Below are 18,992 nucleotides of genomic sequence, written 5' to 3'. Positions count from 1 at the left end.
AAGGAAGAAACGGCTTTATAGATTTAATTTGAGGTGTGACTTTATTCTCTGCATAGAAGGCTATGTACTTTATTTAGGTTACAAAAAATATTAAATATTGTGAATATAGCCTACTCTTTGTCAACATAAATCAAGAAAAATATTGTTATGCCATTATTTAATTATATAATCATGCTTTAACAATATTAAAGCATGATTATATTTGTATGATTATCATATAGTCTAGTTATATGGCATCCAGTAAAATAATTATTTGAATCATGGCTACAACACTGTAATTTACATTTACATTTCCTTTACTAAATGTATACATGCTCAAAGAAGAAACTTCTGTCATGTACATTATCATTGCTTTAGGATAGAAATCTCTTATTTCCATTATTTGAGACTTTTCATGATTTTTTTTTGTAAATTAATGCCCTACTTTGTCATTCTACAGCATCACACAAACAAAGCAAAAATAGCAAGCTCAAAACGCAGCACGTAGATCTGCTATTTTCTCTTTTCTCTTAATTTGAATCGTGAAAAGTAGCGTTTTCGGAAATAATGAGGTTCCCACCCGAGTACATGCTGTTGGGAGAACACAAATATAGTGGTGGTGGTGGTGATGACATCCATCCCCTCACATACCCTGGCTGCTCCTACACCTCCTCTCTATCTGCGTTGAGGGTGTGAGCTTGCAGCTTCTCCTCACTCTCTCCTCTGTGGAATCTCTGCAGCAGTTCTACAGCGAACAAGGGCACCACCTGCTCACAAGCCACCAAGGGAATGCACAAAAAGCATTGAGTATGATTATGGCGCCCTCTCCTGGTGATGCATGAAGAATTCATTAAGAATATACTGTTTTATGGGGAAGACAAACATTTATCATTTAATGACATTTTGGTGTAAACTATACTGTAAGAGGACAAACCATAACAAGAATAATACATTTGGGAATAATGGGTCAATAATACATCATCTTTATTACACGGCTTGGTTGAATGCTTGATTCTCATTGGTCAATCACTGAATTCAGCTGTGTGTTATTTCTGAATAATGACCGCTCCGCTCAATAACATTCTAAATTCTACACGGCTTGTGCTTATAACCACGCCCCACTTCTGTGGACAACGCGGATGTGCCTCTTGCCTATACAACAACTGCGGACAGTTTCTTTGGTCGATAAAGAATAGTTTTGGACCGCAACGGAGGCGCGCCGTCTCAAGCAAACGTGCGCCACGTGAGGCACCACCGAGCGAGCTTAAGCAAGCGAGTTGCCGTGACGAATGTTGACGAAGTTCTATTGAGCCGACTCACCCGATAGGCACAGAATGGTAGCCTAAATCATGTTCTGGCGAGGCCGTTTGCCCCGACTGCCACTCAAAGTATAGCCACTGGCCAATCACAGTGCGTCCTTGCCTTGCACAAGCCGTATAGGGTTTGGGGATGACACCTCAATAACAGACCACTGTCTAATCAAAGCCCCAGAGGCGGAACACCTGTCTGAGCTGAATCCAACATGACAGCCATGTAAACAAACACACAATATCGTGCATAAATTATAACTAAACGCTGCTCTCAAGAATGTTTTTGAAAACATTTGAAGCGAGAAATAAACAAAGCAGTAACCGGAAATTGATTCTATTTGATCAACACTTCCTTGTTTTCCAAGGTGACCGTGTTACTTATAGAATACTTTAATTACCGTAAGCAAGGAAATACTTTGTTTTGTTGTTACTTTTGGGTAAATTTATTCATATACCGGTATCTATTAAGTAGCTGTGGTAGTTGTTGAGAAATAACTCCCTTCAGAATGATTAAACTCTGAGGCGGAGCTGAGGTGTTTAATCATCCTATTGGGTGATATTTTATTATTATTACATATTTTATTATTATTCCTCTATATGGAAATATATACACCTGGTTGCTGAAGCGTCATTACGTACCTCTACCACGATGAGCTTTCTACATTTGGGGATGTTGGGGTCTGGATACTCCTCCCCAAAGCACAGCTCAATGTCATAGTGGGGTCTGGAACCCTCCCCATGAATGTAGTTTTGGAGCTCTGTGCATGAACACGGACAGGACAAAATGACAGACAAGACTCTGATTGACGGCATCAAAATGGTACATTTTCTGCATTTATCTACTGTAGTAACGCCTTTAACGAAGCATTTTACAATGTTTGCATAATTGCATTATATCTTCACAGTCTTTTTTCTTTCAATGCTATTGTTCACACTGATATAGATATAGACCATCAAGGTCATAACGCTTTGCAATGTGACAATATTTTGACAATTGTTTTTCTGTCATTCTCCAACAGTCAGAGCCGTATAACAGGGCGTTAACATTAAATGAGTGTAATTTGAGCCAGGCTAATGAACACTTTCACAGCTGTCTCCACCTGTGAATGGGAAATCTTTGCTGTCGAGTGCAAACCTTGCATGTCCAAAACAACAAATCGTCATGAATAATTAGTGATTTCACAAGCATTTGCACGCATGCAAATAAATGCAAAATCTTTGCTCTTAGAGAGCGTGTGTTTTGGACACAAACAGCAGAACTCAACCAGAATAAACATTCAATCAGTGTTTAATTCAACCCAAATCCCACAACTGTGTGTGTAGGCTACTAAGTTGTTTAATAATAACATGAAGTATGGCAGGCTAGCACGCAGGTGTGGATAGTATAGTAGTTACTGGGCGCCATCTAAAGCGCAGTGGTTAAACAAATGCTCAAAACAAAAGTATCAAACGAGTATCAAACGAAACAAAGCTGAGGCACAGCATTGGCAACTGAACGCTGAGCAAGGCATGAGTCTTGCTAGGTGGCCTGATGACAATCAATGTCGTTAGGCTGGCCGTCTTCCTGAACCTACTGAGATTATATCAGGGAATAGTTGACTTGGACTTTAGCTCTTCCTTGAACCACCGCACTCCTTGCACCTTAATTCATATCCTAGCACCTTGAATAATGTCCTTAATATAATTATGCACCTTATATATATCTTATCTCAGGTATCATGTGTAAATATGTTTTTTCGTGGGAAAAAGCTAAGAGACCCTTTGGTTGTACCATTTGTAGCAAAAGCTTGTAAATATCTAAGACCAGCACAGAAGATAATCCCTTTTCCTGTACTGTGCGTGGTAAAACCGCTCGAAGTTTTCTTTCTTTTCCTTCCTTGATCTCCTTAACTTAACCCCAACCCCCCCCTTTTCTTCCTTCTTCCCTTTCTTTGTTTTTCTTCAATGGAAATGGGATGGGAATTATGCACAAAAACGAATTTCACACACTTTGTGTGACAATAAAGACTTTAACTGTTCTGCTTGATGAGTACATGGACCACATAATACAATCTCCAACCAACATTTACTCAGCAAACAAGACTCTCAGAATTTAACCAGAGCAACAGTGATATGACTGACTTGCACATGGATATATTAAAAACTGCGTTTATTAGGAGCGAATCTGATAAGGCCAGAGACTTTTAAAGTGCACTTTACTTACCTTTGTGAAATATAGGCATATCGAGCAGCTTACAGGTCCGTTCCCGGTTCAGTTTGTTGGGTCTGTCGGTGTGCTCTGCCAGAGGCCCGCTCCAGAAAACCCTGCCCTGACAGAACCTCTTGACGAACACGCCATCGGGAGCGACCCACAGCAGAACGCCCCGCTCCAGGTGCGACAGGAGGCGGCCCATGGTCTCCGTTATGCCCGGATCCAGCCGGAACATCACCTCTGGGGAAGGGAAGGAGAGCTGCTGGGCACTGCAAGGCCCATATATCCTCTCGTTTCCCAGCGGAACGGAGCCCTGGAGGATGAAACAGCCGTCTGGGCTGCTGGTGGACACCTCCGTCACGATGTGGCCGTGGTATAACAACCTCACGCGCATACGGAAGTCTGTGCGGACACAAGCATGCATTCTCCTTCAATACTAGTCTCCCAGTGGAAAAGCGGGTCATTGTTTTGTTTACATTTAAATGCATTGGTTACACGATGGTTCTCAATGTATAGGTCCAGGGGGACCACCAGGGGTCCTTGGGGGAGTCCTTGAATGACTGATAGTTTGGAAACAAATGGGCCCTTACGGGTCTGTAACTCAGAGGGGCGTATATTAGCCGGGGTCTGTGGCCTAAAGTATACCAAACTGAAGATTATTTTAAATTAAAATGTTTGAGAATGACTGCATTAGGGGTCTTACCAGTTATAGCCAGCGTGGGGCTGAGAAAGGTTCGCGGAGGAGAGTTGTGATGGCGCGGTCTTCCTCCATCTAGCCAGCAGTACATGTGCTCCCTCATGAGAGCGTCTGAACAGGAGCAGAGGTCGTTTTCCACATAAATACAGACACAATACCACAACTTTTCACCCTTTTCTCACCTGGCCCACAGGTTGGGAATCGCTGGATTACATTATTACTATACAGCATTGGTTCTCAAAGTGTGGTCAGGAGACCCCCAGGGGTCAATTCGGATGGTTCCAGGGGGTCCCCTGCTAAATATTTTAGCCACTAATTTTAACCACTTTATCCATGTATACAGTACATTGGCTATCCAAAAAAACTTCACAGTACAAGTACTGGACCAGTGTTGCCAACTTAGCGGATTTGTCGTCATATTTAGCTTCTTTCCAGACCCCCCTAGCGACTGAATTAGTGAAAAGCTTCTGGCGAGAAATCTAGCTTTTTTCCCCTGGTGAATTGGGGACAAATCGTGTTGACAGGCGCCAGATATGCGCCAGAGATAAAATCATTATTTTTTTTTTCTCAGCCTCAACTCCGCTAAATTGGCAAAACTAAAAGTGGTCGGCGCGTCTGGTCTGGCTCACAGGTCACAGCAGGCTCAGTGGCTTCCTCGGCTCGGTTATTATATGTGCACACTGCACAGACTGTCTGTACCAGTGCTTCCTCCTTTCTTGCTCTGCCTAGGCGAGTGCGCTCCGGTGCGGTATTTCCGAACGCGCCCCTCGAGCTCGACAGAGCAAGAAAGGAGGAAGCACTGGCAGCTCAGTTTATAGTCTGCTAGTAAAAATAAAATACACACTCGGATGCATAAAGTATTAACCTTCTAATTCCTGTATGGATCGGAACAAAATAGCGTTCTAAACATTAGTTGAATTGAGGTATGTTTTTTTTTATATTACAATGAGTTTAAACGATGTGTTATCAAATGAAGAGATGATACAAACTAAGTGCACATAAATGACAAATGTTTTTCTGGGCTGGCTACATATTTTCGTTGCTAGGGGCGCCTAAAAGTCGCTAGGGACGCAAAAAAGTCGCTAGGGGCGGCGCGCGCTACGCGCGCGCATATCCCACCCCTGGCGACTTTTAGCTACTTTTCGAGGAGCCACTAGCTACTTCCGTCACTGGAGAGTTGGCAACACTGTACTGGACATGGGGAGGTATTGCACACCACCAGCAGCTGGCCTATACCAACCACTGCAGATGTACTAGCATAATGTATTAACATGCTCTATTTAAATAAATTCCAGATTGCAGCTTTATTCAACAGTGTGTTTATCTTAATTGTGGTCCTTACCATTCACATTTGGGACTTCATTTTCATCTTCATTTAATGATTCCGTCTTACAGAGAAACTATAGGAAACAGAAAGACACAAGCATGTTAACACAACATTTCAAAAAATATAGTTATTTCAGAATTTGATCTAAAGTCGATCTGTACTCTGTACTTTATCTGCCATTCTGTTTTTATAATAAATATATCTATAATAACGAACATTTATGTGTATTAATTGTGTTTGTTTGTTTGTTTGTCTTTCAAACACGTGCGCTCGCTCGCTCGCACGCACACACACACACACACACGCGCATGCACACGCACACGCACACGCACACGCACACACACACACACACACACACACACACACACACACACACACACAATTGTCAGGTGTGGTGTTACCTGTGAGTGCGGGGGTCCCTGTGGGTGCGGGGGTCGCTGTGAGTGCGGGGGTCCCTGTGGGTGCGGGGGTCGCTGTGAGTGTGGGGGTCGCTGTGGGTGTGGGGGTTCCTGTGAGTGCGGGGGTCCCTGTGAGCGCGGGGGTCCCTGTGGGTGCGGGGGTCGCTGTGAGTGCGGGGGTCCCTGTGGGTGTGGGGGTTCCTGTGAGTGCGGGGGTCCCTGTGGGTGCGGGGGTCGCTGTGAGTGTGGGGGTCGCTGTGGGTGTGGGGGTTCCTGTGAGTGCGGGGGTCCCTGTGAGTGCGGGGGTCGCTGTGGGTGCGGGGTGCCCCTGGCAGGGGAGCTGGGCACACCAACCTGGATGGCCAACAGATTCTCTATCTTGGGTAATTCTGAAAGAAAAGACATGTAGAATATAACCAGAATATAAGACTTAAACTTTTGACAGCCCTAATATGTATTAGGAGGCCACACAGTACACTAAATAAACAAACATACTAGGTGTAAGCGCCATTTGAGCCTCCTAATTGTGCCCAATGATGTCCACTGAGGGGTGTGGTCAATGTGAAGGTTGGCAGGGTATTTAATCAGGTCTCAATCAACCAGCAGGTGTTGCTGACAAGAGGCAAACAGTTCTCAGACTGTGTTTAGGAGGCTGTTTGTATCATTTACGCTTATTGCATTTATTTATATGTATGCTGCAGTGACTAGGCCTGCAGAGACAGATAATAAATCCTCATTATACCAACTCTACGCACATGTTTGGACATCACTTTCTGGAGCACACGTCTTAACTACAACCTGACTGTCTGCAACCAGTAGTGCCACAAATTTAGGGCGCAACACTAGGCATATCCTATATACTGCATAATATACATGTCCCATATACCGCTCTTTAACTTGCTTACAGTACACTGTACAGTACATGAGCATGAGTTAAAGAGCGGTATATGGGAAATTGGTGCACTGCACTACTGTAAACTTACCATTATCTTCTTTCACACTTGCTGATTTAGAAAACCAGTGGGCCTAATTTAATATAAGCATAAATATTATAAATATTATTCGTGCCACGCTGTGAAATCTGCAATTCCTTTTAACATATCTTTGGTTCACTTTCAAGATTTTTCAGTGATTTATAGGAGGCGTCTGTATAATAGGCCTCAGGTCTGCTGTAGATGTTTTAACTGCACCTGTTATGACTATGCTGGTGTCTGGCTGGACGCGGTAGACCTTGTAGGGCTCAGAGATGTCCAGCTGGCTACGCTCCACCACCTCCTGGAAGTCTGTGCTCTTGTTCAGTGCACAGCGCAAGCGGGTCTTCCACATCGTCGGGTCAGCCACGTCCCTCCCCTGCCTGTACTTACCCTTGTGCACAGCCCAGGCCTGCAGGGGGACAAGCACAAAGATCACATGGTAGTACAGCCGCTGCGGCTCTCAAACAAGGTCAAGGACCCCCGAATTGTATATATTGTATATATGTGGCTCCAGAGCCCTATTTGAAAATATTTTGTGCCAGCGATCCCCATAACAGAACTTTTGTGTTCATCCCCCCCCCCCCCCCCCCCTCCCCCCAAAATAAAATTATAATTTTCTAAAAATCATGATCACAAGGCAATGCATATAAAGCATCACGATGCGTTGTGAGCTTGTAGATCGGCTAATCACAAATAATTTTATGCTATAATTATAATATTAATTCATTTGACAGGGGAACCTCCTCGAGGACCACTAGAGGTCTGCGGCTTACACTTTGAGAACCACATACTGTACAGGAACTCTTCAATTTGATACAGTATCAAAATCAAAATGTAGCAAAATCAAAATGTAGGCTACGCTATTCTGATATCAGAATACCGTAGCCTACATTTTGCAATGGTTAAACATTTTAACCATTGCAAAATGTATAGGCTACATTCTGTGTAATTTAAATACATTCAATAGGCTTAGCCTATAGGCCTCCTCATCACTTATAGCATATACAGCATATATCTATATCTGTTTTATTGTTCTTTCTTTCCATATTCATTAGGCTACTGCAACATTTTGTGTAAGGCTTCATTATGATATAAATTGATTTATTAACTTCCTCATAGAGTAGGCCTATCGTTTTGACAATAACTTCATGTAGACCTACACATTTAAGCATGATGTATGGTTGTAGTAGGCTGGCAATTTTAGCTATGTTTTAACTTAATATTTAATGTTAAAAAAAAAAAAGATGACAGAGCTGCGCCCCAACAGGGACACCACCAGAAACTATGGCCTATTCATGATGCAACACGTTGAAATGATAAATAACTACCTTGAAAAGGGCTGCATCCTCGTCCTGATTGTAATCCTTCTTTGACGCATGTTTCCATGGGATTCTGAACATTGTCTTGTCCTCTTTCTCCCAGGAGAGTCCTTCATACTGTCCACTGTCTATCTGAGCTATCAGCCATTCTCTCAGGCGCATCTTTGCTTCCATCTTCATTGCACTTTATCAATGAACCTCTTCTTGCCAGGTAGGCCTATACAAAAAGAAGAAAAGAAAATAGCCCCTGTTTATTTGACTCACTGTCCTAACAGTGACACTATCACGCAGTGACAGTACAATCACAATGACAATTCATTTATTAAGCCGCACGCTCTGAGCAATGACAAAATGCCATGCGCACTTTCCCTATATGCTACTTTAATAAATTATACAAACATTGTCAATGTTAAGTGTAGCCTATAAATAATAGCCTATTTTGTCCAAAAGGTATAAGCCTACAGTACCTAGACAATTTCCGTCGTTGGAGTCTATAGTGAAGAACGTCCTGATCATTTGTAAAAATGTGGCATAACGTCGCAAATATAGAAGCGCTTTAAAAAACGAAAGCGAAAGTTAAAGAGCTTCAAGTTCATGCTTTCAGTTTCCTGTTGCTTTTCTGACCACGAGCAGCAGTGTGGGAAGATAATGATTGATTGCAGGCTGCAGGGCGGCAGTTATGTCTTCTGTGTAGCCTACACAAACTGGATAATACGCTATAGATTAAATGAAAGATTAAATAGCGTAGCCTAATTGATTCGTGTGGCTATAATCCATACCACCAAAATTGATGAATGTTAGCTATTAATTTAGCAATTTCCCCTCATTTCCATGCAATCTTGAAAGAGAGAATTATCAACACCTGCATAGTCTGATAATTCTCACGAGGTATTAATCAGCTGATGTAGGAATGTCCCCTGCATGCACCTAGGAAAAATAAAAGAAGAAAGAAAGAAAAAATCACACCCGTGTGAAGTGATCAGGGGCATATCAAAGTCTAACTCATGTTGATTAGGTTATGTAGCCTATAATGGTGATGTAAAACAAACAGTGGCAAAACAAACATTAAATTCTCTTTATTAATGTTATTTCATGTTCAAGTAAATTTTCCCTTCATTGTCAATGGCGTTTTTAAAACAAACATTGAACTAAAGTAAAAACAAACATTAAGATGTGTCGTGATTGCTTATTTATGTAGTGTGAAGGACTTATTATATAACTTAGTTCATGTGGTTCACAGAAACTTGTAACATTTGTATGGTTTAAGGTTATTTATTTGTATTTATTGTATGCTTATTTATGGTAGCCTATATTCTCATTTGAAGACAAGACACCCCATGTAAATGGGATAGTCCAGAGGTTTTCAACTGGTGGTCCGTGGACCACTGGTGGTCCGTGAAGGTATTGCATGTGGTCCCTGGCCATGCATTTAGTATGTTTTTTATCGACCACTAGTTGGGAAATGAACTAGTTAATTAAGTGACCTGGTGATGTATGATGACATCAATGTCAATTACTGGGAAGTCGGATGTCAAGAACTTCCACAGAAAGGGAGTTTGAATTTCAAGGGAAAGTGAACCGGATTGACTGGTTGAGTCTATTAGGAAATGTCAAATGTGCCCATATAATCATGCAATCGCATGTGTCTGCCATCTACGAGTTTAACATGGAAGGTTAAGAGAACAGAGTAAGGGCAACCATGGGAAAGGAATAGCTCCGGACGACTAGCATAATGCCAGTTAAATTATACTGACTGTTAAGGGCTTGATTTAATTCACCTCAAATGAACAAATTTGATATTATTTTTTATATCCCCTCACCCAACTCAACAGTGGTCCCCAGGTTGATTCTTAGTTAGGGTGGTGGTCCCCAGGTTGATTATTAGTCAGCGTGGTGGTCCCTGGTTCATAATCAGTTGAAAACCCCTGGGATAGTCCATTCTCATTATCTCCAGCTGGGTATAAAAGGCTGCCATTTTGCCAGTGAACTGAAGTGAAGTCTGTGCTGGGAGTAGAGAGCTTCCTGTATTTATGCCAGTTGGTAGTGCTCCTTTGGTGAATTAACATATAAATGGTTAACCTTTACCAATGCCGACTCTGTACTGTTTCTCCAGCCACTAACACGGTCATTCCTACAGAACATAAGAGCAAAACTTACTTTAGTTTGGACCTTGGACATTATGGGCAGCATATGATGGGAAAAAAACAATAAAAAACTAAAAGAAAACAACAATGGCAAACTGGTTTATGCAGATTGCATATTATTGTAGGTATTTCCTATAGTCCAAAGGTCTCCTGTCCTGCTGTAGTAGAATATAGGCTACTGCATGCAGATATACCATATGTTTTCACAAAATTCACAGTTAAAACATGGTGCAAAAAGGCTTGTTGGAAGGTGGATATAGGAGAGGAGATAACTGAGGAAGTTTGGGGTACAATTCTACATCGGGTACATGGGTTCTCTATTTGTGCGAGCCGAGGCATGCTCTTATTCAATGTAAACTACTGCACCGTGTCTACTACACCAAGGCCAGGTTGTCTAGAATATATAATGATGTGTCTCCTGAGTGTGATAGATGTCGGCAGGCTCCCGCAGACCTCATCCATACGTTCTGGCTCTGCCCTTCTCTACACAAATATTGGACAGATATCTTTAATTCCTTATCAAAGATAGTCGGGCAAAGAATGGAACCCACACCTTTGGGGGCCCTGTTTGGTGTTTTTCCACTCAGTACCGTCGCTCTCTAAACCAGAGAGGGATGTTTTGGCCTTTGTCACTCTGTTAGCTAGGAGACTAATTCTGACCAACTGGCAAATCGCCCACTTCCCCTTCTCACACTCATTGGGTTAGGGACACCTTGTACTGTGTAAAACTGGAGAAGATTAGACACTCCTTGAATGGTTCTTCCGTCTCTGCTTGGGGATGAGTGAGGTCTGCTGGACTGTTGTTGTAAAAGTAGCTTATACTGTGATTGTATGGATTGTATTGTATTGTATTGTATTGGATTATGGATGTATCATGTACCTATGATTGTTGATAGGATGTTGTGTACTGTTTTGTCTGTTTTTGTCTGCCTTTTATTTTTTCGACTTTTACTGATGTTGTATTTAAGGTTTGTTTGTCTTGTTTTCTGTTGTCCTTTTTCTTTGGGGTGAAAATTCAATGTGTTTACTCTTTTATGTCATAATTGTGGGGTTTATTTAAGAGAAGCTGTCAATGCCACCATTTATTATTTGTCAAACTCAGTATTTAAATAATGCTTCTGTGAAAAAAACCAATAAACAAAGTTATATAAAAAAACAAAAAAACATGGTGCAAATTGTGAACACTACTTGATAGAGTCATATCGAAAGTTTCATGTGAAAGTGAAAGTGTGTGTGCTTGCGTGCATATTAGTGAGTGTGTGGTGACTGGTGAATGGAACTTTTGTTGCTGACTGTAGTAGGCCTGATTTACTAGCATACTACAGTAGATCAAGGTTCAATTTCCAAGCACACACACACACACACACACACACACACACACACACACACACACACACACACACACACACACACACACACACACACACGCACACACACACACACACACACACACACACACACACACCTCTAACACTAAAACCAAAAATAGCTGATCTACAAGCTCACGGCTCTGTGACTGATATCTGACACTTAGGCATAACTCCGACCTCAACCACTGAACCTAACTTCTAAATGTCTACAAATAGTAATACTGTACAAATACATACAGACACATGCAAACACTTTAATACATGTAGTTACACAGTATTCCCCAGCAGAGGGCATTACAACCTACATTATTGAGTAGTGCAGTAAAAAAATATTTTTTGATTGCTAAATGATGATGTACTTCATAGGCTAGTTATGATCCATGCATTGTCCAACAATTGTAAATTAGATGTCATTCAGACTTGTTTCAATGATTGTCTAATACATTTATATAATCATTTATTCATAAAAATACTATATTCAATAAAGGTTTAAAGCAGCACTATGTAACTTTACTCCTACCAAGCTTCCTGCGCAAGTGCTGATTTTATTTTTTTAATAGAGCCGACCTGCTTGCTCCGGGGATAAATTGAATCTTGTCCCGTCACAATTCGTGTTAGATGCTGTGTCTAGGTGAGACAGGTGTCACGGTAAGCTCATCTGCCCTTGGACTTTGTCTGTGTTTTGGGACTTATTACTTGTATTTGTGTTCTGTACCTTATTTTGTAGTAGTATAGTGTTCTGTGATTTCCTGTCTGCCTTGTTTTCTGTCACCTGCCTTGTCTCACCTCCCTGTATTAGTGTAACCCTAGCCACCTGTGTCCTGTTGCCTGTTAGCCTATCCCAGTGTTGATTGTGTGTTTCAGTTCACCTGTGTGTAGTTAGTCTTGTCTATTTATATGCCCCAGAACCACATGGTGACAGTGTTTCTTGTTTTATTTTATTTTGTTATCCATGTCACTTGAACGATGCAAATGATACTGGATATGTTTTACACCTGCACGAGGAAGTGTATCTGTCTTAGTGCAACCAAAAAAGGAAAGGTTCCAAAATTCACCATATAACAGTATATTGGACGTTGTCTATGAAAACCTGAAAAACCTGTCAGTCCGTCCGTCACACCACATATGACCTCATCACACCCTGGATAGCCAGCAACTCTACATCTGACCTCAAACCCTTAGATCTCTATATATGGAGCTGACCTGTGGTGACATTCCATTTGTTGATCCTCTTCGATGTCTCCCTTTTGACTGATATCTGTCCATTCAAACTCTATAGACAGGCCTGCCCCAAAGTTATTTGCGCAGCCGTGCCCGGCAGCCGTCGAAAACAGGCTTCAACATGCCCGAAAATAAAGGCCCGGCCCTACCTGGGCCCTACCTGGGCTGGCCCGAGGCCCCGCCTGGCCTTACTAATTAGAAGACATTTTACACCCTACCCGGACCAAAAACGAAGAAAAAAAGGAGGAAAAGGTACCATATGGGCGTTCCCAGACCATGTAGTTTCAGCGTGACCTCATCCTTTAGTGGCCCTTTACACTACTGTACTGAATCATGCATTTGATGACCTGACTGTGCTGACTGTTATATAACCTGTGTTGTGTTCTGTGGTCCTTGCCACATATTCTCTCCTCTCCATTCCAAATTCTTCTGTAACTGCATAATTCAGTTCGCACAATAACGTTTTTTTTCTTACACCTGTAATTGTACATATAGTAAAGTTGCTGTGTGTAGGCCAAATTATTGTTATGTCTAACCATCTCATTTTCCAAAGTAAGACTCAAGTTAAACGCCAAGAAAACAGAGTGCATGCTTATGAATGAGGACGCTACCCATCCAAGTATTACATCAATGGATGGATCACACATTAAGGAAGTCGAGGACTTTAAATATCTGGGTTCATATATGTGAGAAAGGACTTTCTTGCCAGAAAGGGACAAGCCTGGAATGCCTGCAACAAACTCCTCGGAGTCTGGCAGTCCAGCGTTTCAACCTCCACCAAGGTCTCTCTCTTCAGAGTGTTGAAAGCATCCTATTATATGGTGCCGAGACATGGACTATGAAGAAGGAATTACAAGACCGCCTTGATGGCACATATACAAGATGTGTGTTAAAAACATCTCCTGGAAAACTCATCCAACCAAAGAGCAGATCTATGGTGAACTGCCGCCAATAACAACAACCCTAGCACGTCGTAGAGCGATCTATGTGTGTGTGTGTGTGTGTGTGTGTGTGTGTGTGTGTGTGTGTGTGTGTGTGTGTGTGTGTGTGTGTGTGTGTGTGTGTGTGTGTTCGTGTGCATGCGTGAGTGTGACTGTCCCTGGCATAACTATAGGCACACTCTATTCCCCAGCAGAGGGCAATGCATCCTTTATGAATGTGGAGACCTTTTATGATGGGTAAATAAATAGCCCTCATTCATTGGGCTGTATGTGTGATTAAGGAGCATGTAAACAACATCTGTAGGGGGGGGGGGGGGGGGGGGGGGGGGGGGGGGGGGCAGCCAATGAGGCCATGTGGCCGGTCACTACCACAGACCCCAGGAGCTCCCAACCAGGAAACTAGTGCTGTGGGAACCAACGCGCAGGCATAAATCATGAGGGCGGTACACACCAACGCACATCCGTGATGTGATGCGGCGTAAGCTTGTACATATGCCAGTGACATCATCATCATGTAGTTATATAGGAACGCCTACTGGGTAGCAAAAAACTACTTTCTGGCCATGAAAGCCCATACATCCAAACACAAAAAAAGCCTGTCCTATACCTGATTGCATTACATTGCCATTAAGTGACCAGGAGTATCTCTACATTGACTCAAGTACTGGGGCTGAGTACTGTGTCTCTCTGAGTATAGCCTACAGAGAAACACAGAGATTATGATACATTATGATCCATGCATTATTCAACCAAATTAAATGTAATTCAGATGTGTTTAAGTTGGAGATTTCAGGGATGTTGGGCAACATTTCTTGTTGTATAATGCAGAGTGGTACACAGAAATGAAGGACATAGTATACTCACATAACATCAGAATCTATGTCAACATCTGTAGCAGGGTCAGGGAGCAACGACAGGGTTAAGCTAACTGTAACTTTCACTTACAGCTATTGCAAATAGCCATTCTAATAGGATGCCTCTCGGACGCCTCCCTAGGGAGGTCCTCAACGCACGTCCCACTGGGAGGAGACCCCGGGGCAGACCAAGGCGCAGTTGGAGGAAACACATCGACTCACTGGCCGTGGAACGTCTCGGGATCCCCCAGGAGGAAGTCACTAATGTTGTTCTGGAGAGGGAAGTCTGGAGCACTCTGGTGGAGCTGTTGCCCCCGCGACCCGACTACGGATAAGCGGTTGAAGATGGATGGATGGATGGATATGGGGCAGCAGTGGCTCAGGAGGTAGAGTGGCTGCTTGAGAACCGGAAGTCTCCCAGTTCGATCCTGGGCTCCCCTAGAGTCAGCGTTGAAGTGTCCTTGCGCAAGAAACTGAACCCCTATTTGCTCCCTTATTGAGCAGGTTAGGTGCCTGGCATACAGTAGTTTCCTCCACCGTCGGTGTGAGAATATGTGTGTGAATGGAAAAAGGCGCTATATAAAATGCACCATGTACCATATGTTCCATTATGGTAAATGTCCACCAATGTCCGTCAGGCTGAATTCATGAACATAATAGGAAACTCATAGGAAAATGGAATTCACCCTTCTAGTTCTACTGACGAGCCACCCACCGTTCAGCGCATGACAGTGCTTGGAAGACATGGAAGTAATCTTGGCATGAAATACCTCAAGAACAGATTCCGAGCTGCGCTACTGAATCTGTCGGCAGGAGCATTCAGAACGGCATTGGGGATTAGTGGAATGAAGGGCTGAGGGCCAACATCCTGTTATCCACACATTCTATTGGGCGGGGTCCCCAGAGGCACATTCAAAGGAAACAAACAAACAGCAGAGGGCGCTGTTTTTTTTGGGGGGGGGGGTTGGCATGAAATGTCTCTTGACCCAGACACATGGACGCACACGTACTGTACACACACGCATGCACACATGCACAGACACACATGTTCACAGACAGACACAAGCATGTATACGTACACACCCACACACATGCCACACATCCACGCACGCACGCACGCACGCACGCACACACGCACGCACGCACGCACGCACGCACGCACGCACACACACACACACACGCACACACACACACACACACACACACACACACACACACAGAGGCTGAGTTTAATAGGGCTGGAAGTCTGCGGGTGGCATGGATAACTAATCTAAAGCAGGCTTTGTAATAAACAGACAGAATGCTGGGAGGGGCGGGTGTAGTTTGGTGCAGGCCGGGCACACATGGTCGAGAAGGGTGGAGGGCATAGTTCTGGTGAATGGGGATCTGCATGTGTGTGTGTGTGTGTGTGTGTGTGTGTGTGTGTGTGTGAGAGAGTGCCAGTTATCAGCATGCGTCCTCTTGGCGATTTCAATTCCACTCATTGGCCAGATGTGCAAAGAAAAGGCATTTCACAAGCTGTTCATTGTTGCTTTTCTCCCAGTTTATTGTTGTACCGGTTCAGCAGTAAAACATGGATGGAGGGGGGGGGGGGCATTGTTTCAGGATAACATGGAACGGCAGCCTCGCCAACTCTCAATAAATAAGGCCCTTTAAGTAAAGCCTAATTTAGACAGAAGACTATGACAACGACAGGGTTTAACCACCTAAAAGCCCTATTTCCAAGATTCTTCGACATTTGTTTCCGATTTTTTTTCTTAAATATCAAGCTCACAGATTGACAGCTTTCTGCCTATAATGAAATGCTCCCCATGGGAAAGTCAGGATTAAAGTGGTTAAGTCACCGTCTTGATCTTAAGCCAACAACTTAACCGTTGTCATATTTTCAACAGTTGAGGCGGATGTACTGTAACGCTACGTGGCAATACGTTCTCTGACTGAAACAGAGAACACGATTATGGTGAAGCGGAGCAAGGACCGAAGCGTTTCCCATGTTGCTCCATGTACTTAGATGATAGATTTACCACGCCACACCACCAATGTGCACTGTGCAATATTATTCGGAAAAACTGAGAGGGAGAGAACGGGTGAGAGAGATAGAGACAGACCGACAGACCGACAGACAGACAGACAGACAGACAGACAGACAGACAGACAGACAGACAGACAGACAGACAGGAGGTACAAAATAGGAGAATTTGTCAGCTTGTGTCAAAGTCATATTCTGCCAACATTGTTATCAGTTTCTCAGAGCTGGTGGGATGAACTATTACTTATTACTATAGTAATAAAGTACATGTACTATTACATGTACTATAACACACAGGCGGCATTGTGTACAGAGAGAAACACGACCCCGGGCCCCAACATTGACATTGCCAAGAAATAAATACACTTCTCACTTTGTTTTGAAAAACTATTTACACAGTATTATACATTGAAGAGCTCAAAAGATTCAGAACCTACGTCCAGGTCTCTCAGTCATATAAAACACAGAAAGCAACATCTAACAGTACAGTAAGAAAATCACTCGAACTACAATAAAAGGTAATTGAAATGAACAAAAGATTGTGTTTTGACTGTGTATTAATATACAATCACTGCTTTAAATGTCTCATTATACACAGTAGAAAGCACGTGTTTTGTGTGTGCGTTTGTGTGCCTGTGTGTGCACGTGTACACGTGTGTGTATGGGTGTGCATGTCAGTGTATGAAATGTTCCTCCTTGTCAATTATTTTCTTTCTCCATTGGCTCCTCTAGTGGTTCTCAACCTTTTCTGGGTTAGCGACGCCCACTTGAAAGTCTTAACAGCGTGAATTTAATGATAAATTAATCGATTGTGTGCCAGCTTGGGTCAATGGAACTAACATGGTGTAATTTGCATTCCTACTGTATTTATCGCTATGACATGGTTTTAAAATCTTATTATCTTAGTGTTTCGCCAATTATTCAGGGGCCTACTTGCAATTATATCCTCACGGCACCACCAATGGGCACCAGACTACGGCATTCAAAATATAAACCTCGAGCTAAATAAGTTTCCCTCTGCCCAGTAAACTGGCTTCAGCTAATGTAGGTCCTCAACATGTTTGCATCGATTGTTATGCGTGAATGCATGCATGTGTCTGTGAGCACACACACGAAGGTGTTGGTGCAGGCATGTGTGCATGCGTGCATTTGTTTGTGTGCGTAAATGCGAGTGATGATTTTGTTGTTCATTTTATTGTGTGTGAGTGTGTGTGTGTGTGTGTGTGTGTGTGTGTGTGTGTGTGTGTGTGTGTGTGTGTGTGTGTGTGTGTGTGTGTGTGTGTGTGTGTGTGTGCGTGCGTGTGTAAAGTTGCTGACAGTCTAGTGGCAACCACAGGCTCTGACCACCATGTTGCGGTATTTCTTCAGGATGACATTGGAGCTGTCATCGAAGTAGAGGACTGAGATGGCGTGGAGCTGCGTGGGAGCGCAGCAGGGCTTTGGAACCGTTTCTGGGTTGATGAAGTGAACCTGCCATGAAGGGAAGATGATGGAGAGTGAAGGCCAATTCATGCTTCGTTTGCATTCCTGTTGCTTGCCCAAAATAACAGACAAGCAGTGGAATATCAATTACACTCAAGATAGGAGATACAGACAGATCTTTAGGACTGAGTGACTGTCCACATTTGCAAGTGGTAAGATATATGTGTGTATATTATTCAGACATCGTCAAACTATTGAATGCTGTGCTAATGACATTACAACTTGGATGTGAGTAATTCTCTGTTGTATGACTGTGCCGTTTTGAGCATGTAGATCTTGCAGATTTCTGGCAAGCAATTCCGTCGTACATCAAAGTAAACTGAGACACACCAGGTTAGCTTTTATCAGTTTCCATGTAGTTTTCCCATGTTCAGACTTGATCAAAACCAATTAAATTCCAATCTGGAGAGGCCAAAAAATACCGACTTTTACGAAACAGTAAGCCTACATGAATTCAAACAGCAGAAATATCTGGTGATCTTGTGGCTACGTGAGACTAATGATGACCTAACGGTTTAAACAGGCAACGTTTAACCGCATGGGGGACGAGGGTGATCGTGTTTATTCCACACATCATGAGAATGCTGTTAAATGTCACTAAATTGAAGAGAGATGGAATACACAGTATGACTGTGTAGGGAAAAAAGGAAGTTGATACTGTACTTTCTGTGAAAGCTTTGACAGCACTGCCTCAAAAACATGCTGACCACCAAGTTTCAAGGTCCAATCAGGAAAATATAAACCAAATAAGAGCAG

General features: G+C 42.9%; 2 protein-coding genes across 3 annotated transcripts in view; both read right to left on the bottom strand.

Annotated features, from left to right (window-relative positions):
• Positions 1 to 39: 39 nt before the first annotated feature.
• Positions 40 to 8,733, bottom strand: irf10 (interferon regulatory factor 10). Of its 2 annotated transcripts, none has more exons than XM_080763670.1 (9): positions 8,663 to 8,733; positions 8,205 to 8,398; positions 7,093 to 7,285; positions 5,906 to 6,291; positions 5,520 to 5,577; positions 4,184 to 4,288; positions 3,493 to 3,882; positions 1,929 to 2,047; positions 40 to 746 (listed from the first exon to the last, which is right to left on the bottom strand). In XM_080763670.1, the coding sequence occupies exons 2-9, from the start codon at positions 8,373 to 8,375 to the stop codon at positions 642 to 644; spliced, it is 1,527 nt and encodes a 508-aa protein (XP_080619796.1). In that variant the 5' UTR covers positions 8,376 to 8,398; positions 8,663 to 8,733; the 3' UTR covers positions 40 to 641. The 2 variants fall into 2 exon arrangements, with proteins under 2 accessions (XP_080619796.1, XP_080619795.1); XM_080763669.1 differs by having other exon boundaries at positions 8,205 to 8,395.
• A 7,517-nt stretch (positions 8,734 to 16,250) lies between these two features.
• bmp7b (bone morphogenetic protein 7b) overlaps positions 16,251 to 18,992 on the bottom strand; it is a 32,239-nt gene continuing 29,497 nt past the window's right edge. Inside the window, exon 7 of the mRNA XM_080764375.1 lies at positions 16,251 to 18,224. Within this exon, the coding sequence (XP_080620501.1) occupies positions 18,075 to 18,224 (150 nt within the window). The 3' untranslated portion in view covers positions 16,251 to 18,074. The remainder of the gene's footprint in view (positions 18,225 to 18,992) is intronic.

The sequence above is a fragment of the Protomyctophum bolini genome (assembly GCF_963924005.1).
Source record: "Protomyctophum bolini genome assembly, chromosome: 5".
Lineage (NCBI taxonomy): Eukaryota > Metazoa > Chordata > Actinopteri > Myctophiformes > Myctophidae > Protomyctophum > Protomyctophum bolini.
Note: the sequence above shows the minus strand (reverse complement) of the source record. Positions and strands in the feature narration are given on the sequence as shown.